This window comes from Vombatus ursinus, unplaced genomic scaffold (assembly GCF_900497805.2).
Source record: "Vombatus ursinus unplaced genomic scaffold, bare-nosed wombat genome assembly UNPS02014810.1, whole genome shotgun sequence".
NCBI lineage: Eukaryota > Metazoa > Chordata > Mammalia > Diprotodontia > Vombatidae > Vombatus > Vombatus ursinus.
This window is the reverse complement of record NW_020954588.1, coordinates 5,540,993-5,565,627: the sequence shown is the minus strand read 5'-3', so window position 1 is coordinate 5,565,627 and position 24,635 is coordinate 5,540,993. Positions and strand designations below refer to the sequence as shown.

Below are 24,635 nucleotides of genomic sequence, written 5' to 3'. Positions count from 1 at the left end.
TATCTCTGTCTCTCTTTCTCTCTCCAAGGATTTATTAAGCATCTATCATGCTAGATGTTGGAAATATAAACACACAAGTAAGAGAGCTCTCACTCTCAGGAAGCTTACATTTTGCTAAGGGGATATCTCACCATGATGTGGGCGGGGCTGGCTAACAAGAGTCCAGTCTTTGTTCTGCCTGAAGCAGTTTTCCATGTGAAGATTTGGGGATCCTGCCTCCAGGCATGTATAATGGAGGCCCATGGTCTCTAATTTAGATCATGCGCAGCTCTTCTGTGAATGCTTCAAATCTGCTTATTGTGTTTCATTGAGATTCCTTTGTGATTGAATGCTGAGCCAGAAGACACTGTGAATACAAAAAAAAAGATACTAATAGATCAAATCAACTTTCTTTTCTGTCATGGAGAGTGAGGCAATAACTGCTATTAAGTGACCAGGTGAAGGTAATAGAATGTAGCCCATTGAGCTCTATTGTATACAGTGCCACATCAGGAAATGTGGAGTTAGCTTGTAACAGTCATTTGGCACTTATTCTAACCATCTCACATTAATAGTGCCTATTTTGTTGTAAACTTTTGTCTTGCCTCCCCAGCTAGATTATAAACTCTTCAAGGCAGGAATTGGGTCTCAAGGTCCTTTGAGTCTCCTACAATGATTCCTGTACTTTACATGTAAAACCAGCAAGAACACTAAGTGTTAATATTAGTAGCAAAAGTAAGAGTGATTAATTTCAGGTGGTTAAAAAAACACATTTGAAAATATTTTTTCTCACATTTTCCTGCATTTCAATAATCCCCCCACCCCCGCTTTATTTCATTAACTGCCAAGCATTTTTGTTTCTTACTCAAATAAAAGAAATGATGGAAAAGGAAATAGACTGCAGGACCCAGGAAACAGGTAGAGATTGTAATGTGCAATTTATTTAATGGAAAAATGTAATGACATATCTGACTTTCCATAATCCCTCAACGTATACTTATGTTGCCAGTCATCTACTAAATGCAATTGCACATGGGAAAAAATGTCTTGTGCTGAACTATAAAAATTTAGGCTTATTGGACCTAAGTTAAAAGAAGAATTCTCAAATCGCACTTTATCTAGACCTCACTGATGGACTTATGTTCTCTTTTGCATTGTGTGTGTATGTGTGAGTTGTGTGTGTGTGTGTGTGTATGTATGTATGTGTGTGTGTGAGTGTGTGTGTGTGTGTATGTGTATGAAAGGCAGTGATAAAAGGAGATAATGCCCTCTTTTCAATTCTCCCCTCCTTCAGCTAGCTTCTGATCCATAAGAAAAGGAACCATTTCTTATTTAATCCTGGTATCTTTCCCAGAAACTAGCACAGTGTTCTGTATGCCAGGAGTGTTTGCTAAATTTTATTGAATTGAATTAAATTGAATTTTTTTGTACCCAGAATAACATCAAGTTCAAAAGTTATATCTACAAACGATACTGCCAAGTTAGGAAAATGTAGGCTTAGGTTATCTCTAAGACACAATGAGGGCTGATGGTCTCATTCAGTGCTGGAAATGAGGTTTAGCTATGCCATGATATTTGAAGAGGAAATTAAATAAGACTTATCTACTATAAATCGCTCCCTCTGTATCATAGTGTCTGAAGCTATTGTTTACAGAAGGTGATTGTTTTGTTTTGTTTTTTGCTAGGCAATGGGGTTAAGTGACTTGCCCAGGGTCACACAGCTACTGAAGGTGATTGTTGAGATGTAAATTACTTACCTGGGAGGAGTAATTATTGTTATCAATATTACCTTTTAATAGCTTGAAAATATCCTTATGAATCAATTTTACATTAAATAGACAGGAGAAGATAGGACCCAGGACCCAGTGATAGCACCAACATGTGGAGGGACCTTCCTCCTTACAGATAGTCCAGAGAAAGCCTTCTCTGTGTCTTCAGATTTGTCATTCTCTGCATTCTCTACCATCTTGTGTTGTATGGCCTGAACCCACTTCCTCATCCAGCTCTTGACTGCCCAAGAGTTCCATGATTGTGATACCTCTCATGTGGTGCATGCTATTCTCCTCATTCACTTGAAGAGGTATTGCCCAACTCTATGGAAAATCAGTCAATCAATCAACATTTAATAAACATATAAACATTTCCAGGGCCTGGAAATGGGCCATTCCTTTTTCTGGTACAATTGCTATGATCTTGCTATTCTCGATACTATCACTGCAACCACACTCCTCCCCCAACAATTTTGGGAAAACAGGAAATCAATACAAGAAAATGGGAAAAAATAATTCCTAGTTTTGGGTTTTCTGAGAGAGGCATGTTTGATCAGGCAGGGTAGGCTGGAGCCATGGACTATTGTTTGGGAGTGATGAGATCTATGGTAGCAAATTTATTGCAGAAGAGAGGGCGATTAGGCAGGTAGGATGAGGATTGTAGTGGGAGGACAGGGAGGCTAGGGACAGGAACATGCTGAAAGGGGAATGGGGCAGGACAGGAGCATTGGGAGATGCCAGAGACCAACTTTTCTCACTTTCAAGCTTTGTTGAGATTCTATGATAAGTAAGGCCTTCAATTACATTCTCAGTTTTGTCCCATTCTTATCATTTCTACTGTCTTTATGGTGATCATGAGAATAATGTTAGTAAAAACATCTTGAATGGAAGAAAGGATATTAAAATATTAAAAAAAACCTAAACTAATACCTTCTACATCAACAAGATATTTTAATAAGATGCTTTTATATAATTAACTTCCATTATTTACATATATATGCTTTTTTTTTCCTTTCAAAGAGATCTCATTTTAGTGGTGTGGTCTATATCCAGACCAATGAAGCATACAAAGAATATAGTGCAATTTAATCTTTTCTACCTTAAAGTGAACACATCTGGAAATTCGTAGTCTACTGACAGTATCTCCTTAATTTCTGCAACTGAAAAATAAAAAAAAAATCCCCAGGTAGCTTCTGAAATAAGTAATAGTGTTTGTGATTTTTCTACCCTTTATCATAGTTTGACAAATTAAAGTGCGTGTTCCTTTTCTTTGGGTGAACCTGAGTTAAAAAGGTGGAGTATTTGGAAAGGAGCCTCTCATTCCTCCCTGTCTTTTTCATGGTTGTTAAGTTCACATCTATTATTGCATTGGCTCATATGCTTAAAAATGAATATTTGGCTTTTCTTCTATCATGGAAAACATTTCCATTTGATGGAAACTCACTTGCTAGGAAATCATTGATCAGTTAAAAATGTAGATTAAAAACAATTAAACAGTATGGGATGCTAGTTAGCTACATTAACTAGGGAGTCTTTTCCCCCCCAAGAGTTCCTCATTTGCATTAGGAAGAAAATATTGTTTTATTGAGGGCAGTTGAAAATTTTGCAGGGAATCCAATGGTTGACACAAGAATTTCAGTGGCAAAAGAAGCAAACCTAAACATTTTAAAATGTGATTAAATTGAACTTTTTTCTCTTAAGTACTCCAAATTGTAAGGATAATACCACCACTAAAGTCCTATCATTGTGGCAAGATGGTATCTCCTCTGGGTTCTCAAAAGCAGGGCTGGGAAGACTTTGAGGACAGGCCCAGGAAATTTGTCTTTTGAGCATTAGAATGATGTTCCATTGCAACAACTCTCTGAGATCATTGGTTTAGTTAAATAGAGGTTGTTCTCCGTGTTGGGAGAGAGAATGCCTACATAGGAAAACTTAGAGGATATAATAATAGCTGGTGCTTTAAGGTTTACAAATTTCATGTATGTTTTCTCAATTGAGCCTTATACTAATACTCTAAGGATTTTTTTTTTTTTTTTGGTCCCAACTTGTGATTTCATTGGCAGAGGAGGGAGGTTCCTATATGAAAATCCCCTCCTTGGATACAGATTGGCCACTCATCTCTGTTATGTTTTTTGTCCTTGTTCTGGAAGAAGACCATGACATCAGGGAGGTGACACCATGACATGCAAAATATTGGATTTGAGTGAGGGAGGGCTGTGCAGAGTCACCAGCCTCACTTTCTTCTGCAGACTCATCTGAATCCAGTGGCCAGATAGAGATCAGGATGACCGGAGATGGCCCAGGATACAGTGGGAGACCTGGGCCTTTTCAAGTTATGGTCTTTAGCCGTTTCAGTTCTACTGAGGTAGCACCCAAACTGAGGCAGAGAATGGACCTCCTTAACTAGTTAAAAAAAATGGATCTGTGAGGAGAAGACCCTTAGGGTTTCTGGCCAAAATAGAAACAATTGCTATTTATATTCATTCTGAGATAATCTGGGCCCAAACAATGACCCAGTAGGAATTGGCCTGGGTTCCTGCCTTAGAAGGTTGCCTGGGAGTACTGAGAAGTTAAGAGATTTGTCCATGATCACATAGCTAGTATGTCAGAGACAGAACTTGAACACAGGTCTTGCTGATTCTAAGGATCATAGGATCATAGATTTAGGAAGGAAGGAAGGAAAAAGGAAGGAAACAAGCATTTATTAAGTGCTTATTGTGTGCCTAGATTTATAGTTGGAAGGGCTGGTCTCTGAAAGTTTTGCTGTTCAATTCCGTCTTTGTAAAGAGGAAGGCACTGAGGTTCAGTAACTTGCTTAAGATTATATAGTAAGGATTTCAACCCAGGTTCTATGACTCCAAATCCTATACTATGCTGCCTTCCTTAGGCTGGACTTCTATCTATGACATCATTCTGACTCTTTACTAATATAGATATTATTCTAATTTTATAAATAAATAAATTTACAAATAAAATAAGTAAACTATTTTAATTTTACAATGACTTGTCCACAGTTGGACTATGATAGAGTAGAATTTTAGCTCAGGTCTTGGGGTTCATTGCTCTCTCTACACTAACAAACTAAACTGCCTCTTATCCCTGACCTTCATCTTCATCCGGCATAAAGGGTTTGAATCTAGGTGGAGACTGCTTCCAGTTCTCTCAGCTCAGCCAATCTAGGCAGCTAAACTGTGCAGTTCTCCCTGCCCCAGCCTCAACATTTCAAAAAGGTTGTTGTGTTTTTCCTTAAAGACATTTACTTACCCATATCATGAATAATAAAGTAAATCTCTGTGTCCTTTGAAAGGAAAGGGCATCTGCTCTCATTATTGTTGCAATTATTTAAAATTTAACATTTAAGGACAAAGAATGAATGGTGTGAATTCATGAATGCCAAGCTATGGATTTATTATGTATATACGTTCTGCTCTCCATATTTCCAAGCTTGTCTTTCTTACTAGACACGGCATTTGCAGTGAAGGGCTCAGAGTTATAGAATTGATGGGGTAAGGGCCCATCATTCAGTTTCAGAAGCCGAGACCTTTGCCCCTTTTCGCCAAAAGGAGTTTGGCTCCCATTTGTTTGCAGACCCCAAAAAACCCTTAAACTTTTTTTACTCTGGTCTCTGGTTCCTTATCGACTCCCCTTCTCTTCCTTTGAAAGCCCTAGCCCCACCTGTTGATCTTATTCAGATGCCTTTCAAACTTCCTCCTTCCAGGTCCCTTCATTATCTATTCCCGTTGTTTATTCAATTTCTCAGACCCTCCAAATGGAATCTCACCTAGACCCTTTTCCCAACCACCACCACCCCCTTCCTCTGGCCACCCAAAGTTACTTTAGTGTATATAAGATCCACCTGGCCCCCATTCAAACGCTGAGATTTTCTCATGCCCGCTCATCCCACAGGTGTTACTAATGTTCAGATTCCTTAAGAGTCTGGCCTATATGATTTATCTCTAATAAACTTTTTCTCTGGCTGGAAGAAGATTTGAGTTGAATTCATTCAGGCAGAGCCTGGCATTGAAATCTTGGGGTTCCGAGCACCACAAAACCTCTAGACCTCTTTAGAATGAAGACGTAGCCTTAGAAAAGACCGATGGATAGGAGAGGAGCATGGCTTAAAAACCAGAGGGGTAAGTGGTTTAAACTATATGAATACTGAACAAAACAATCCAGAGACCCAGCCAGGAGGCAAGACTTTTCAGAGTCCTTTAACATCCTTCCTGGAAATTCATCACAGTGTTGTTTTTTTCCAAGCAGTATGGTGAGTTTTCCTCTGAGATGGCTCATCTATCGTTCCTAAGAATGTTCTATTCCCAGGAGGAGGCACCATTTTATCTCTATGGCTAAATTCCAGTATTTTCTGTGTGGCCCAGGCTCAGGAAGAGGAATTTATGGGCAATTTTACATTATAAACAGAGCCCTAAGACCTTCATTGAAATCTAATGTCCAAGTGACTCCTTTTGCCTTTCTGTGAGGGTAGTACAAAATCCATGCTTAGCGAGAATTCCCAGTGATGCAGTTGGGCCTTGTAAGTGAACGTGTTCAAGTGATCTTTTGATTCTGTGAAATAGTTGTAAATTATGCTTAAGCAGATAAAACCATCTATTACCATTAAAAATTGCTGTCTGGGTTTTTGTATTTGTCAGTGGAAAGTAATTTCAGTTCTAGAGACTGTCTTTAAAAAAATCAAATTGGACAGCATTTCTTTTGCAAACATTATCCTGTTTTTACCAGGTGTACCATTAGAGTCACATTAAATACCAAGTAAGTAGAGACCAAATGAAAGTGATTGTTACTCAGCTGAGAAATCCTCAAATCATCCCATCTTCACAGAACTCAGGGTTTAGAAAGTATGGATGCAGCAAGCTCCCATCTAGCATAATTAAAGTGGTCTGGAAATGTTGGTCTGGCAAAACACAGAAAAAGAGCTATGAAAGTTTTGGGCTTTTTCTCTAAGATTAATGCCATTCTAGGAGCCTGGGATGATTGGCACATTGATAGACCTTGCCTGGAGAAGAATAATGTGGTTTCTAGCCCCAAAGAAATTTGTATTGGCACTAAGTGGGGCTAGAGTTCCTCAAGATGAGACTCTGCCTTTTCCGACTATTTGGAGTGGGTAGGGTCTTATTGTACCTCTGATATGTGACCAAGATTATGGTGGGATTAGGCAGTAATTGAAAGTAGCTGGCTTTTACCGAGGCTGGGATTGCTCTCAAGTGACTCCAGATTATTGACAGGGGATACTATGGGTGTTTACAATGGGTTGTTTGAGCCCAGGAGCCTCCAGTGTTTTTTTTTTTTAAGCTAGTCAGGAAACTCAACTCAGCTTCTCCTTTAGTAAACATCTTACTATATGTAAATCACTGTGATGGTTGCTAGGAGTACAAAAACAAAACAATCCTTGCCCTCACAGAACTTAAATTTAAGAAGGCAAAGAGTATTCACTACTAGAGAGGTGAGCAAGGTAGGTGGTCAGAGTTTGGTAATTAGACCTGTGATTTAGGAAGATTATTTTGCCAACTGGATTTGAGAAAGGTAAGATTGGAAGCATGGAGATTAAATAAGAAGCTATTACTGTAGTCTAGATTTGAGGCGAAGTGTAGAAAGAAGGGGATGATATGAAAGAAATTAGGGAGGCGGCATCAACTAGACCTAGAAACTGTTTGGATATTGGGAGGTGTGAGGAATGCTAACAGTTTGGTTCCCACAGAATTGATAAGAAAACAGGACAGGGGGAGATTAGGTTATTGATTAATTGATTTCTTGGTTTATTGGTTTACACAAATATGTAAACAAGATAAGGGAGTGAATGGGATAATATAGGGTGAAGCCCCCTCAGGGGAATGAACTAACCCTGACCTCAGTTACTTTTCATACTTATGAGTGTTGTGAGACTGTACCCAGATGCCTTGCAGCACATTCTGGCTAAACCAAATGTTCCATGTGGCTAAACCAGATGTTTCACGTGGCTAACCCAGATGTTCCCCTTGTGCAAAGAGACCACTCTCCTCTAACTTGTTTCGAACTTCCTTCCATAGAAGTTAGAATTCCGCGAATAGATTGTGCCCCTAATATACCCAGCCAATGGGTTGATGGGAAGGGGGTTAGGGTGGGGACATTGCGGATAGGGTCTATATATTCTGCTTTACAAGACACTCAGACACACACCCTGGCTGGAGCCATCTTGAGCGAATGCTGGGTGTGTCCTTTCTCATGAGAAAGCACTCATGAGAAAGCACCTTTTTGCCTTTCTTAAGAAAAAGTCTCTGGTTTGATTATTTTGGGGGTCACAAATACCCCACACAGAGGTGAGAACCAAGATGGCAGACTAAGTGGTAAATGGCTGCAATTCTCACATACTCACCTCCAAACAACCACAACATAGAACCCCAAAACAAATCCTGGAACAGCAGAAACAGCAAAAAGTTTGGGTGGAACAATCTTTTAGCCCAAGAAACTTAGAGGATTGGCAAGGAAGTTCCATCTCACTCCAGTGAAAGGGGGACACAGCCCAGGATGGAAAGTGTCCCAGTAAACCCCACTTCAGCAAACCAGCAGGAGATCCAGATATTGGGAGGTGAGGGAGAAGTGATGAGTTAAGGATAATTCTGAAGTCATAAGCCTAGGTGACTGGAAGAATGGAGGTGCCCATAATAGAAAGAGGGAAGTTTGGAGAAAGGGTAGGGTTAAAGGGAAGATGTAATGAGTTTCATTTTAGACATATACCATTTAAGGTACTCATGAGACATTTAGGTGTCCAACATACAATTGGACATGTAATGTGAAGTACAGGAAAGAATTTAGGACTGGATTTACAGATTTGGGAGATACATACATGGAAATGATAAATGAAGTTGTAGGAACAACATGATGTAAGAGAATGTAGACAGAGAAGAGGAAGCAGCCCAGGACAGGGCACTGGGGAACATCTTATGGGAAGGAGAGAGATCGTGGTCCAGCAAAGGAGGCTGAGAAGGCAAAGTCAGACAGGTAGGGAACAAGAAAATAATGTCAAGGAAGCCTAGGGAAGAGAGATTAACCAGGTGACCAAATAATGTCAGAAGCTTCAGAGAGGTGAACATTTAGCAGTTAGGAGATCATTTGTAACCTTGCAGAGGGTGGTTTCTATTGTATGGTCAGGTAGGAAGGTATATTGAAAGGACTCAAGAGCAACTGGGAGGTCAAGAAATGGAGGTAATGCATATAGATGATTTTTTCTAAGAGTGTGGCTATGAAAAGAAGAAAAGATAAAAGGGGGTAGCTTGAAGGGCAAGTGAAGACTTCTAAGGGAGGGGAGACCTCGGAATGTCTCCCAGGAAGGAAGGAAGCATTAGAAAAGGTGATGTTAGAGATTAAAAAGTGAGAGAGGCAATGATCTTTGAGCAAGTTCCTGGAAGATATGGGAAGGGATAGGATCAGTGGCATAAATAATGGGGTTGGTCACACCAAGGAGAAGTGCCATATCATTATCAGCGATTGGAGCAAAGAAAGAATAGTGGATGGGGAATGATGTAGAGGAGTTTTGAGGTATGAAGTAACAAAGGAGCCTGCAGGGGATGGCTTTTTTTTCCAATTGCATTGGGATATTCCCTATTACATGTGTGCCCCTAGAAAAATGACCCTAGTTTTGGGAAGTTCTGTGGGTCAGCTCCCATGTAAAACCACAGCTCATAAGCCCCCACCATATTTTTATTTTTTTTTTCTGGATAGCCAGAAGGTATGTTAATTAAAAATGAAAGACATTTAATTAAACACAATAGTGAAGAAAGTAACAAGAAAAGATACACCAATTGGGTATATTCTGCCAAATGTTATCAGACCCCTCATGGGGTAGAGGATGTGCAAGAATAGATGACATGTGATCAAGGCACAAACATGGAGGGCACACATGTAGGAAACAAATGACTATTAAAACACAGACAAAAGGACAAAGACCATCATATCCTAGAACCATTAAGAGAGAAGTAAGTAACTCACACTTCCAGAGGCTCAGTGCTGAAGTATATAATAACACTTGAAGTCTATAATGTTGATCTGGGGTAATTAAGAAAAGGTTAGATAATGTATAGCACATGTGTTTATAAAAATGGGGAACTATGAAATATATTTCAGGAAGATTCCTATCCCAAAAAACTTGGAAAGCCAAAGGGGGAAAAAGTGAAAAACCCAAACACCCTTAGATTTTCTCTCAGAAATACCTGCACTTTCACTCATCTGTCAGGATGGCCCCAGTGCTCTTTAGGTCAAGGTTAGAATCTAATATCTGATCAGTTTGAGAAGGTCTTTATTCCCTCCTTCATGCCTTGTCCTAGTTGAGTGCAGAACAATCAAGTGCCTTATCAAAAATTAAATCCACTGTTTAAAAATAGTTGTAGGAAATCAGACTGTTCAAAGGGAAATAACATTTTCAGCTGAATCATTTACACTAATGAAAATGTAAATTAAATATTTCCTGCTCATTACTTGTTTGACCTTTTGGATAGAAAAACTTCCTGTGATTAGTTGTTCTAGTATTTTTCTTTAAATGTTAAAAAATTGGAATAGCTATGTAACTTAGGCCTAGGAAGCTATTTATCTGATGTGTAGATCCCAATAAAGGTCAAGGTAATGTACATTGGTTAGTGTATCTTTTTAAATTTTTCTTTCCTCTTTCTTCATGCTCACCACTATGTAGTTTGAGAGAACCTGTAGTTCTTACCTAGGCAGCTAGATGGTGCAGTGCTAGATGCAGAGTCAGAAAGACCTGAGTTCAAATTCACCCTGAGACATTTAAGAGCCATAGGACCTTGAGCAAGGTTTTCTCAGACTCAGTTTTCTCACCCATAAAATAGGGATAATAATAGCACCTACCTCCCAGGGTTGTTGTGAATATGAAATGAAATAATATTTGTAACATATTCTGTAAATGCTTCAAGTGTTATATAAATATTAACTGTTATTATTTTTAAAAGTTTATGATGATAAAACTATTTTGAGGCAAACAAAATGAAACTCTATGCAAATAATTGGGGCATCATATCTCCATATTCCAAGCTTGGAAAATTGGGAGGATGTTGAGGGGCAGCAACAAAAAGGAAGAGAGTTACATTAGGAAGAGGAAAATGATGAGTTCAGTTTAGGGCATGTTTATTTTGAAGCGAGGGGGCATATCCAAGTCCAGATGTCCATTGTGCAACTGGAATTGTGAGGCTCAGGGGAGAAGGGACTCCTGGAGACAGAGATTTGGTAGTGTTCCACACAGACAGTAATATTGAAGTCTTGAGAGTGGGTAAAGGAGAGGGTTCAGAAAGAAGGGGACTAAGGACGGTTCTAAAGGGAATGAATGAATGCACCAGTGCTGGCTGCTGTGGGGACTGGAGCAAATGCTTTGAGGATCTCCAGAGACATAGCAGACCAGTAGCATCACAGAATTCAGGGGAGGGGAAAGATCCAGAAGAAGAGATTACTCCAGTGTTAAATAAATGCTATGGCTCGATCAAGGAGCATGATTGAAAAGCTGCCAGATTTGGGGTTAAGGGAGTCATTGGTAACAAGGGGGTAAACTCAAGATGTTAATGGGCAACTTAAACCAAAACAGGAGAAAACATATTTATTTCATCTGTGAGCTTTCAATTTTATCATTATATGTTTTCTGACGCCCCTGTGAAAGACCAGTGAATTTGTCAGTGTGAGGAATTCCCACTGTGGAAACTTCCTCTTTTAATATGATTTGGAAGTCATCTGTAATTTAGATATTCCTGGTATGGGAACTCCCTCCACCAATACAGATTGCTACACATCTGTGACTTAATAGCCAAGACCTAGAGAGTTACCTGATCATGTTCTAACAGATTCAATGACTCACTTGTGATCATGCAGTGAGTGTGAATAGGGTTAAAGAAAATACATAAATATGAAAATACAAAGATCTCCCTGACTCAAAATTCAGCAGTCTGTCCACTCTGTTTCATTTGAAAATATATTTTCTTTAACTTTACAATCATGTATTAAGGGCTTGCTTTGTGCAGAAGACTCTTGTGGGTAATGGGGGAGAAACAAAGTTTAAATAAGACACATTTCCTGCGTTGCAGAGGTATAAGAGGTCCCTTGAGTCTACTCCCCCAACTTCCATTCAAATTTGAAGGTTGGATTTCCAGAGAGACACTTGCTATCTCTAGAGAGACACTTCAAACTCTAGGAGTAACCTAGAAGGCCTTTGCTTCTTACCTGTATAGCTTATAAGCCCTCTCCAAGGTACTTATTAACAAGCAGTCAGTACTCTTAACAAAGGTATTTGCGGGGCAGCTAGGTGGCTCAATGAATAGAGCTCTGGCCTTGGAGTCAGGAGGAGCTGAGTTCAAATCCAGCTTCAGACTCTTAACACTTATTAGCTGGGTGACCCTGGACAAGTCACTTAACCCCAGTCTCCTCACCAAAAAGCAAAAAACCAAACCAAACAAAACAAAGGTACTTGCTATTATGGCATCATAATAACATTAGGTACAGAACATCCTCCCCACAGTAATAAGGTGCATTCTCTGACAAATGCACGGTATCTATGGGAATATTGGGATCCTACAGTGGTAGTGATAGGCAATGTGACAAAGGTAATTCAACATCTTCTGATATTACTGGAAGTCCCCTTGTCCTCACAGGGTCCTCATGCTGGGTTCCCAGCATCTGTTCCTCTCCAGAGGAGGTAATCTGTGCACTGTGCCCCCTCTGATGCTAGGCATCGTGCCTTCTCTGCACCTGAGTCTGTCTGGATTCTATATCGCTGCTTCTCAAGGGGCACAGTGTTGATCCAGTAGTTCCCTTTCAATAGATCTCTCTTCCATTTGTAGTTCTTAGCTTTCAGACTCTAATTCTTAAACTTGAGCTCTCCAATTTCTGGAGGGGTTTGGGGGAGAGCTCAAGCAAGTCACCGTTTTCACTCTGCCATCTTGGCTCCCAAGCTCTCCAACTTCTGGATGGATTACTTTGAAAAATATTCAGGCCCAGGGGGTCTGCCTAATTCTCCAAGTAAACACAAAATGCTTTCTGTGTGGTTGTATAGAACAGAAATTCTCAAGTTTTTTGGCTTCAAATTTCCTTTGGGCTCTTAAAAAATTGTTGAGGACCCTCCAAAAGGTTTTGTTTGTGTGGGTTGTATCTATTAATGTTTAATATATTATAAATTAAAATATTTTAGCATTATTATGAAAATAGTTTTGACCTCATGGACCCTCTGAAAGGGTTCCCCAGGAGCTCCAGAGCATACTTTGAGAACTAATAGAATATAGACCATTGTAGGCAACGTTTCTACTCATCCTCATTCCACATCCTTTAAAGGTTTTCTGTTATATTTATAGTTAGGTTTCCAAATTCATTAAACATTTATTTATTTGTTCTGGTAATAATGGAAGCTGTTAACTAATTAATTGGTTGGATTTTCTCACAAATTTTGAAGGCACCCAATATTTGGACTAATAAAAATCACCATCTTGGTGTCCAGGCAGCAAAAATGTTTTTCAACTTTTGATTCAAATAAAACATCCTTGCATTATTATTGTTTCTTTTTAATCTGGAAAATGTTTAAATACGATTAAGATGATTGTAAACATAAATGGTTGAAATTAAACTTTGAGGCAATTTAGCATCTTTTGAATTGTTTTTAAAAGCAAGATCTTAACCATGTAATATTATAAGTGATGGCTTTTAAACTGTACTTATTTAAAAGCATTATTTGCTTTATTATAGAAGGGGGCACTTTTGATCTGTATGGATTTTGGAGCAGAAATGGGAATTTGGAAGGACTCACAGTCATATGTAATAATGACATTTTTGTTTTTAGGCAACCTTTTCCTGTGACTGTGAAGACCAGTATGTAGGCACTTTCTGTGAAGAGTTCGACGCCTGCCAAGGACAACCATGTCAGAACAATGGGAGCTGCATTGATGTCACTGAAAAACACGACGGGAACAATTTCACCTGTGTTTGTCTGACTGGTAGGTTTTAAATGGCATTTTGCACTAAGTCTTAGGCATTTATCTTTTATGTTCAATTCATCCTTCTGAAATGTGTACCTTGCATTTAGGTATAACTTAGAGGGAATGAGGGCTTTATGTATTTGAAGGACTGTCTCACAGAAGAAGGATTAGACATGTCCTACCTGGCTTCAGAGGAGAGAACTGAAAGAAATAGATTCAAGTTTAAAAAGGACAAATTTAGACATTATTAAAGAAAAAGGGAAAGATTCTGTGGATTAGTAATCTAATTGGCATAAGGAAATGATGGATGAGGGAACTTCCATATCTCCACCAATTTTGGTATTTTTCCTGTGCCTTGCAGGCTTAGAGAGTTGCCCAGAACACTAAGGGGTTAAGATACCTGCTTAGGATCACACAGCCAAGATGGGTCAGAGGCAGGATGGAGAAAAATCTTTCTATAATTAGATATAATTTCCATAATTTCTATAATTAGAAACATCCAAAAGTGGAATGGGCTGCCTCAGGAGGCAATGGGCTCCCCCCTCATTGGAAGTCTTTAAGCAAAGATTGGATGACCCTTTGTCAGGTATCTTTTTAAAGGGATCCTTTTTTTTTTGTTTGTTTGTTTTGGCTAGGCAATGGGGTTAAGTGACTTGCCCAGGGTCACACAGCTAGTAAGTGTTATGTGTCTGAGGCCGGATTTGAACTCATGTCCTTCTGAATCCAGGGCCGGTGCTCTATCCACTGCGCCATCTAGCTGCCTCAAGGGATCCTTGTTTAAGTCCAGTTTGGACAAGGACCGTGAGGTTCCATTCAGTTCCAGTCAACAAATCGCTGAGATTCTATGATTCTTTATCTGAGATGGGGATAGCTCTGTTTGACATCATTTGGTGGACTGATTGCACTCATGACCCTTTTAAGGCCTGGCTCTCTCTATTAAAAAGTAGGGTGAATGATTGTGGAAGTCTGTATGAGTTAAATAGCTTTCCTTCTATGTCATTCCTTTTATTGATGGGTATACATTGGTCAGGGGCCATGAATAGTCTGGAGGACAGGTAGCAGGTTTGGAAAGATAGGCACAAAGTCTAGGAGAAAGTCTAAGATATGCCAATAAGTAAGCCCTATACTACAAAGCTCCAGAACTTAGAATAGGCCAGCAAAGAAGGGACATTTCCAAGATTTCAATTCTTGGAGAGACACAGAGATACTTATGTGGGTGCATATAATGGAATAGCTCCTTCTTCAAAATATCCATGGTTCTGTTGGTGTGGATACTTCCCTCATTAACACGGACTTGCAGGATTCCCCACTATTTAAAAGAAAATCTTCATAAGTTTCTGTGACTAAAAATTTTGTTACACTCTGGTCAACTATCCATTGATTATGGGATTATAGATGTGGAGCTGGAAGAGATCCCAGAGGCCACCTAGTGTAACCCCCTAATTTTTAAGATGAAGAATCTGAGGCCCAGGAATAGGAGGGAGATTGTGTCTTGCCTAAGGTCCCAAAGGGAATAAATGTCCAAAGCAGGATTCAAACTCAGGTCCTCTGTTTCCAGGAGAGCTGGCTCTCTTTCCAGTTCCTTAAAAGTTGCATCTAGTGCATGATAGCTGACATTTACACATCACTTTTGGTTTTAATATATGATCGTCTCATTTGATCACAACAGTGCCGTAAGGTGAGCCCCCATAGGTATGTATTTCTCCAAGCATAGCAAGACTAGTCCTTGGACAGCAGACGTACAGTATGTTGCCAAGCTCATGGTTAATGCTTTCTCCAGCTTGCTAAAACCTGTAGGAGCTAGTGTTACACCCACCTTTGGGAATACTCTCTTGCTATAAGGTTCAGGTAATGGAACAACTTCCTCAGTGTAGTAGCAAGATAGTCAGATGATTCAACAATTCATTTCAGGAAGCATTTATAAAACATAAGAGGCTATTAGAGGCCACATGGCTTTGTGGATAGAGAGATGTCTTTAAAGCCAAGAAGACCTAGATTCCAGGATCATCTTTGATATATACTGGCTGCATGGCCCTGGGCATGTCATTTAACATCTTGGAGCTCCAGGTAAATCTTTAGGACTGCAAGTTGTAGAGAAAGTGCTCGCCTGCATTAGTGAGGAAGTTGACGCACCTGGGACTTCTGTATATTCATGAGATCACAGGGATAGTCTCCATGCCTAGACCTTTCCATCTATTTCATCTGAGACTTGTAATAGTAAATAAACATTTATTAAGCACCTACTCTATGTCAGACACTGTACTAAGCACTAGGGATACAACTATGAAAAAAGATAGTCCCTGCCCTCAGGGAGCTTACAGTTGAATGGGAGAAGACAACATATAGCAGAAAGCTGAAAAATCTGGGGTAGGAAGCGGGTACCTGGCTTGGGGGCATAGTGGAGAAGCCAAAGATGTCCAAAATGAGTGCAGGTGGTTGGGAAATGAGGAAATGTGTGAGGAGATGTCAGTCCCCATTTTGCAGATGAGGAAACTGAGGCTGAATGAGCACTGGATTTGGAATCAGAGGACCTAGGTTTAAATCCTTTTTTCCATTGTATACTACACGTGTGACCTTGGACAGTTCCTTTCATTTCTCTAGACCTCAGTTTCCTCATCTATAAAATGAGAGGGCTGGACTAACTGACCTCTGTGTTTCCATTCTGGCTCTGAACTTACTAACTTATGATCATATGCCTTGCCCAGGATCACATAGCTGGTGTCAGAGACAGGATTGGAACCCAGTTCTTCCTGACTTCAAGTCCGGCATTCTATCACTATGTCATGCTGCCTTTATAAATAAGATAATGTCTCTTTTGGAGTATCAGAGTATGCCCTTTGTAGAATTTTTTTTATCTTTTTGGCAAATGTCACCTCAGGCAAGGTGTTTGCTAACACTGAGATTGCTAGGTGTTTAATTTTTTCCTTCTACCTACTCAAAAGAACATTCTGAGTAATATTTGCATAATATATTTGGAAACTGCTTTCAACAATATTAGAGAACCCATGGAAAATTCATTGTTAGAACACCTAATTTCAAATCTTGGCTGTGTGACTTAGGACAAGTCACTTCTGTCTTTCTGGGTCTCAGTTTCCACATCTGTAAAATTGATGGCTTGGATCAGGTAGCCTCAAAGAACTCTTCTAGATTTAAATCTGTGGCTCTGTGATCTCATAATAGCCTCATCATTACTTCTACAGGAGCAAGAAAGAAGGGGCTTGATTCCATTCATCCTTATTCAACATCTCTAAGTACTATGTACCACAGGTAACACATAGTGGTTAGCTATGTGACTGTTAGACTATGGGTTGACTTTGGGACATCTTTATTAGCTGAAGAATAATGATACCTGACATTTACATAGCCCTGTAAGCATTTTGCATAGATTATCTTATATTGCCACCTATTCTTTCAGCCTCTGATCCCAATAGTCTGAGAAGATCAAGGGTTTGGACAATTGGCAAGATTTGTCTTTTTTCTTTGCTGTTGTTGGCGATTTTCCAGACAAGTGGTCATGAGTGGGTTAGTGCCTGCAATGTGGCTTACAATATGTGAAACACAAATCAGAAGAACAAAGAGTTGATCAGGGCACAATATTTGGGGATGCAGGCTTTTTTATACACCTGATAACCATTTTTTTGAGGGGGATCCAGACCTGTAATCTTATCAATATTGAGGAATTCTTGGTGTAGAAACACCATCCATGGATATAAACCCTCTACTTCAATTTATAGTCATAGTGAGTTGCTTGGGGCCATTGAGTGTTTATGTGATTTGACTGAAGCCAGAATCAGGACCTGAATCCAGGTTTTCTTTACTCGAAGGCCAGCACCCTATCCACTCTGCCACACTATTTCTTCAGCCATAGTCATTCATTCTAGATCTTCCTAAAGAGTCTATTAAAAAAAAAAACTCAATTAAAAGAAATCTCCCTATCAGATCATAAGTTTCTTGAGGGTAGGGACTGTTTTTGCCCCTGTTTTGGGTCCTCAGGGTTTAATACAGTACGTTGCACATAGTAAGCACTTAATATTAATTAATTGATATTAATTGATTATTAATTGATTATTGATTGATCTTAGCAAATGGAACACAAAAAAAGTTCTCACTCTTTTCCCATAGTATCCAAAGTTTATTTTGGAAGTGAAAACATTAGCCATTTGGCATATTGTTTTCCATTAAGGTTAAATGAGATAGCACATGTAAAGTGCTTTGCAGTCTTTAAAGTGCTCCATAAAGATTAGTTACTATGATTATTCTTGTTATTATTAAGGTCATTAGCTGATCTGATCTGCCAAAAATGAGTGGTTGTCTTAGAAAGGCAGTTTGTAGCTGGATGTCCTTGAACCTATGCTGGGTTAGGGCAGGCTCCATGTCCTGCAACTACCCAACGATGAAGAGACCCAGGTCTCAGGAGTTTCTAGATTTGGTCTCCAGCAGCCTCCTCATATGTGCTGAAGAGGCCACGGATTGTCTCTTTTGTTCACATACCCTTCGTAAGGCACCCTATGAAAACTAAATGAGTTTTATCTTCAGGGACATCTCAGGAGACCTGGGATAATTTCAAGGGAACTTCTGTTTACAAACATACTTTTCCCCAAACCCCAGATCTCTTCTCTTCTGTCCCTAAATTTTCTCCCTTGATATTCTCCTCCACTCCATGATCTCAGTGAACATCTGAATTCCAGGGATTCCCAAACTCATATCTCTAGCCTCCCATTGTCTCCTGCATTTCCAGCTTATTGCTAGACATCTCCATTTTGTAGATCAATCAATCAATTAGCATTTATCAAGTGCCTACTATATGTGCCAGGTATTGTGCTGGGTCCTGGACAAAGACAAAAGTGAAAAAGTCTCTGCCCTCGAGGAGCTTATATCCTAATGGGGAAGATAAACCACACACATGTAAGTACATAGAAAATCTATCCAAATGAATATTCGATTATTTTGGGAGGGAGATCATGACCAGGGGATGGAGAGGATAGATTAGGAAAGATAGCATAGAAAGTACTACTTGAACTGAGTTTTGGTTGAATGAAGATAGGGTGATCATTTTTATTTCCTGGGAATACTGTAAATATGCTTAAGTAGTATAAGGGTTAGTGGCTTTTTATATCCATCTTCCCAAACTTAACATTTCCAAAATTATCAGATCCAAAATTTTATGTTTTTAATTTTAACAAATCCCCCCTAAAATATGTTCCTCTTTCTTACTTTCATGTCACCATCAATGGCACCACCATTCTCTCACTCTCACCATGTTCTCTTTGAAGGCTCAAAACCTTGGAATAGTTTTTGACTCTAGTCTCTCCTTTGCTCTTCCCATATCCAACAAATCACTAGATCCTATTACCTCAACCTCCATAATCTTTACACAAATTTCTCTTTTGGAGGTGCCTAATTTAAGTCAACATTACCTCTCATTTATTGCCATAGCCTTTTTATTCCTTTCTAACTTTTTCTTTTAAATTTTTTTAAAAAAAAATTTCTGCATTATTATTATTATTTACTAATTACTGCCATACCCTTGTAACCACCAAACAAAGCAAACTGACAAAATGACTATGCCTGAGAGCTTATACCTCATTCTACATCTGTAGTCTACCACCTCTCTCCTGAAAGGGTTGAATTGTGTTTCATGATTAGTCTTCTGGAGTCAAGATTAACCACTGCATTCATCCAAACTCATGTGTAATTTTCTATTATTATGGTTGTTGTATGTTCGTCCTAGCTTCTACTTACTTTGCTCTGTATCAGTTCATGCAAATCTTCCTCGGTTTCTTTGAATTCTTCATATTTGTTATTTCTTATGTTGCAAAAATATTCCATTAGACTCACATAACACAGGTTGTTCAATTACTCCCTGGTAGATGGATGCCTGTTTTATTTCCTTTTGTTCTTCAACGGACTCTGAACCGACCTATTTAACCGATGACCCTTATGGACGGTCTCCTCAGGGTTTATTTCTATCTCTCTCAGGGACCAGAGATCAAGCTAGAACAGGAAGTTTCCATTTAAATCAACTGCTTTTATTGTATCAGGAATTTCAACTTCTCCTTCTATACCTCCTTAACTGTTTTGCATATATGGCTAATAACTAATTTGTATTTATATGTTTTTTCCACATGAGAAACCAGTTTTATATTTAAATGAAGATGGAAGTGAGAGATGACCTCGCAAGTGTATGCCTGCTTTCATTACTTGTTTTTCATAAATATGCAGATGGAACCAAATGGCTCTTTCAGTAAGGATATGTGACACCTGCTAAGTAATGCTTTAATTTTGCTTAAATGTACTTAGCAAGGAAAATGGAGACTAGACTTGAAATTGAGTGATTTATCAAATCTTTATCATTTAGAGCCCATTCAATTGAATTCAGTTCAACAAACATTAAATGCCTACCAAGTGTTAGTCACTGTGCTAGGTGCTGGGCCTACAAAGGCAAAAATGAAAGAATTTTCACCCTCACAGAGCTTACATCCCACATAGACTTCCAAATCCCCCCCTGAAAACATAGGGTGATTTACTACTTACTTCTTTGGAAGCAAAACTGAGAAAAAATATTTGACTGATCATTTTTCCCTATGCAACTAACAGGCACACACTGTCTCTGGGCTCTTTTTGGTTCAGTAATAATTCTAGGATCATCATTATCATAATAATAAACTTTAGAGCTCTTTCAAAACATACAGAGGCAATAGTTACTTATGCAAAGCCCATTGAAATTTAGCCAAGTCTCTTTTGTTGATAATGGGTCTGCAAGTTTCACAAGCAGGGCTTAATTTTTCTGGTACCTCCTGATCCTTCAGGCAAAGAGATGAGACTTGAAGACGCAAAGCCAGTAGAGCATCCTTGCATCTTTCCTTTCTTTCTGAATGGGGAGAGGTAAGCTTGTGGTTGGTCTATAGCTTTATTATACCCCCATTGCTTCCTCCAAAAGAAATTAGGGCTTTAAAAGGATTATGGTTTGATATATATTCTTTTTTTTTATCTGCATACTTTGAAGGGTAAATGTGAAAATCTCATTTTTTTTTCCAAACACCTTCCTCTATGATGTACCATTCACAGCGTTTTCACATTGGAAAGATGTCAGAATCTGTTTTAGGCTCTTAATGCTGCTTAGTTACTACAAAAGGCTCTTCATTTCGAAGCCAGTTGTCATTTGCATCTTGTTTGGTTGAATGAAGATAAGCTAATCATTTTGATTTCCTTAGAATACAGCAGCTGGGCTAAACTAATCTGAAGGCTGGAGACTGTTTTTTTATGGGAGCTTAGCTAGTTCCTTTAACATTACCGATAACCTTTTCTCATCTTGGTGGGGTCTAATGGATTCAGAAGTGTTTATCCTAGCTACCTGCCTATTTTTTATAATGTACCTCTTGGGACTTTTGTCACAACATATGAGCATCTTCCCTTGAAGATGACTTAGAATTTGACTACTTATGTGTGACCTTGGACAAATCACTTAAAATCCTGGAATCATAGAATTCTCAAGCTGGAAAGAACCTGAGGAATCACCCAGTCCAACTCATTCTTACAACTGAGAGAGGTGAAATTCCTCGCTGACACTCACAGTGATTTAGGAATAGAATACTAGAATAGGTCTCTTTACTCTCAGTGGCTTGTTCTTTCTACTACATCATGGCCTTCCTCTCTGGACCTCGTTTGGCTCCTCCATCTGTGAAAGGAGGGAGCTGAACAGAACGACTGCTCAAGCTCCTTTCCTGGCTAATGTTCTAAGACCCTGTTTGTCCTCTAGATAATACACTCACATGCAAAGTAGGCTGTGTCACTTTTGTACAAACTCGTTCATCAAAGAACATCCCAAATGGTAAATGGATTGAGGTCTGTGGTCTGCGAATTATTCATGGCATGTCTTTCCAATGGTACATATGAGGTTATTGTCCAAGTTAGTTCCAGGAATAGACTAGATTAAAGCGACTGGCAATTTCTAGGTATTGTTTCTCTTAGAATACAAATCGATCAGTTGGCAGACTGCATTTTCTATCAGCCTGGCTCTTTTCAGTGGGCTTGCTGATATCCCTCAAGGTTTGACATTGGTGTGAATCATTCTTTCATCACATGGTATCATAGAATTTGGAGCAAGAAGGAGTCTTGGAGACCTCAGATTCCTTATCTATAAGATGGAGAATTGGACTAGATAGGCTTTGAGGTCCTATTCACATCTACATTTATGATACTCTGATCCTAATCTAATCCCTCATTTTACAAATCAAGTAACAGAGGCCCGCAGGGTTGAGTGACTTGCCTAAGGTCACAAAGATAGTGGCTAGGGGTCATGGTAGATAGAATACTGTTCTTGGAATCAGAAAACCCTGAATTCAAATCTTTCCTCCATAGTTATATGACTTTCTCTGTGTCTTCAGCCTCCAAAGAGCTATTGATGGAATTTGTGACCACTTGATAACTAATAAAATAAGGTTGATTTTGAGGTTATGTTTAATTGTGGCCTTTACTTGGAGTATTACTATTCAGCCTTGATAGTAATTACTCATATTTATCTTGGACTCAACAGTTTATAAAGTGCTTTAATCACCAAAACCCTGTGGGCGTTGCTATTAGTTTTATTGTTTCAAATCTATAAAAATGGAAATTGAATTTCAATTCAAAAACATTTTTAAAAAAATCATATTCTCTGATTTTCAATGATTTTTTAAAATCTGAACAGAATTTTATATTTTATCCTGGTGGTAATAAGGAGCCACTAGGGCTTACTGAATTCAGGGTTAGACCTGTGTTGTAGGAATAACGATTTGAAAGCTGAGTAGGAGATGAATGGGGGTGGTGAGAGACTTGAAGAACCAGCCAGTAGGCTATTGCGAGAGTCTAGGATTGAGGTGATGAGGGTCTGCACAAGGGTAGTGGCATGTCTGAGGAGAGAAGAAGGAGGATGGGAGGAATGCTATGAAGGATAATCCCTAACTTGTGAACCTGGATGACTTGAAGAATGGTAATACCCTTGGCAGGAATGAGGAATTTAGGAGGAGAAATGGGATTAGAGGGAAAGATGAGTTCCATTTTGGGCATGTTGTATTTAGTATTTATTGTATGTCTAGATTATATTTGGAGGGAGGTGAGGCCAACGTGAAATAAAAAAAGTAGAAAGTATAGGGCTTCCTCTTAAGAATTTGCCATTAAGATTGGTGAGGACACAAAAGGACTTAAGAACAACAACAAATCGGTATGTGAGTAAATAGAAACCAACAAAACATGCTTTCTATCCATATAAACGAATGGGTCAGGCATGAGTTAGGGAAGGTTTCAGGAAGGATATGATCTTTGAGACATCCCTACCTTTTAATTTAGTCAGACACTTTCCTCATTTCAAGAATGTATTAGTGAATTTTTGTTTCTCAGAAGACCAGATCGACGATTTCTGTGTGAAATCATCCTTGCCCAAGTACTGCTTAGCATTTACAAAGTACTTTTCAGCTTCAAAGCCCCTCACTGTTGACTAATTGGTGATTTCAACCTACTTTTGATAAAAACAACCCCACTTTCAAAGGCAGGGAGAAATTGAAGTCCCAGTTCTAGGTTAAGCTTTACTATTTTAAACAGCTGCACTGAGAGAAGAAGCCAAGGTGCCCTTTGAGCAGTAAATGGGTCAGTTCCTGCTTGGGGTGGGGGTGGGGAAACAGTGTAGATTATAGTTAGTCTGATGTGTCCCACCAAGTCTCCCTCAAATGATGGAGGGGGGGCAACTTTTTTTTTTTTTAAGAACATTAACCACATCATTTGGCTTTGCTTTTCATGCAAGTCACAGTAATGAGAACTGCTAATAGTGAGTTTTCTACTGAAATCAAAGCTGTTCTGATAAAGGCTTTCGCATTCCTGACAGGACTGTGAATTCAGTGCTTTTGCCAGCTTGAGTCCACTCCAGTGCCGCCTATTTTTATTTTGAGTTTATCAAAATTCAGCTAACATTTAAGTGCCTACTATGTGCAGCTAGGCTCAGAGGTGGCAGAGTGGAAGGAATCCTGGATTGAGAGTATCTAGGTCCAAATCATGCCTCTGGAACTTACCTATGTCCCCTTAGGCAAGTCACTCAACCACTCTGTACCTCAGTTTTCTTATTTATAAAATGAGGGGGTTAGACCCAGTGGCATCTAATATCCCTTCCAGCTATCAGTCTATGATAAATGAGATTAAAGTTCTATATATAAGTGCTAGTTATTATTATTATTTTATCATTATCCTATGATCTTTATCACCTTTATCTTTGGGACTCAGATTCTTCATCTATAAAATAAGACCACTGGACTAGATAATCTCAAAGGGTCTTTCTAGATCTATCATCTATGATCTGTAAATTAAGGACAAAAATCTGGATTATCAAAGCCAAGCAAACAAAGTGTTCTTAGGGTTCATGACATTTTTCAATTTCATGTTTTTATTCAGATGTTTTGTCATTGCACTCTCAAAACCAAGGACTGTATCTAAGCAGGCAAATTCTTAGTAGCTATCAAATAGAATATTTTTCTACTTAAAAATCTTCAGTGGTCCCAATGCTTTTCAAGGGCCATTTCAAGACCCTCTACACCTAGGTTACCTTTCCAGCCTGAATTTCCAGGGTTCCCTATTACATAGTGTAATTGAGTTATTCACCATTGCCCACAAACCTTCTCACCTTTTCTAGTCTTCATGTCTTTAAACCTATTGTCCCCTAATCAGGTCTTCAAGTGGTTACTCACTCAATGTATGTCAGAGTGTGGATAAAAACCCATGTTTCCCAACTTCAAGACCAGCATTCTTTCCACATCTTCACCTTGCCTTTCATATATAGAAGGACACAGTGGGAGGGAGGATATTCCATATGGAACCCCACCCCCACAAACTTAAGGAGACCCTGGTAAATTGCTAGGTACTTTCCCTTCGACAACCATCAGCCCCCATTCCTTCGATCCTTGTAATGTGG

At 39.1% G+C, this 24,635-nt stretch overlaps 1 protein-coding gene across 1 annotated transcript in view; it reads left to right on the top strand.

Moving 5' to 3' along the window:
* Window positions 1-24,635, top strand: part of DNER (delta/notch like EGF repeat containing) — a 344,569-nt gene that overhangs the window by 204,917 nt on the left and 115,017 nt on the right. The window contains exon 6 of the mRNA XM_027876054.1: window positions 13,564-13,717. Within this exon, the coding sequence (XP_027731855.1) occupies window positions 13,564-13,717 (154 nt within the window). The remainder of the gene's footprint in view (window positions 1-13,563; window positions 13,718-24,635) is intronic.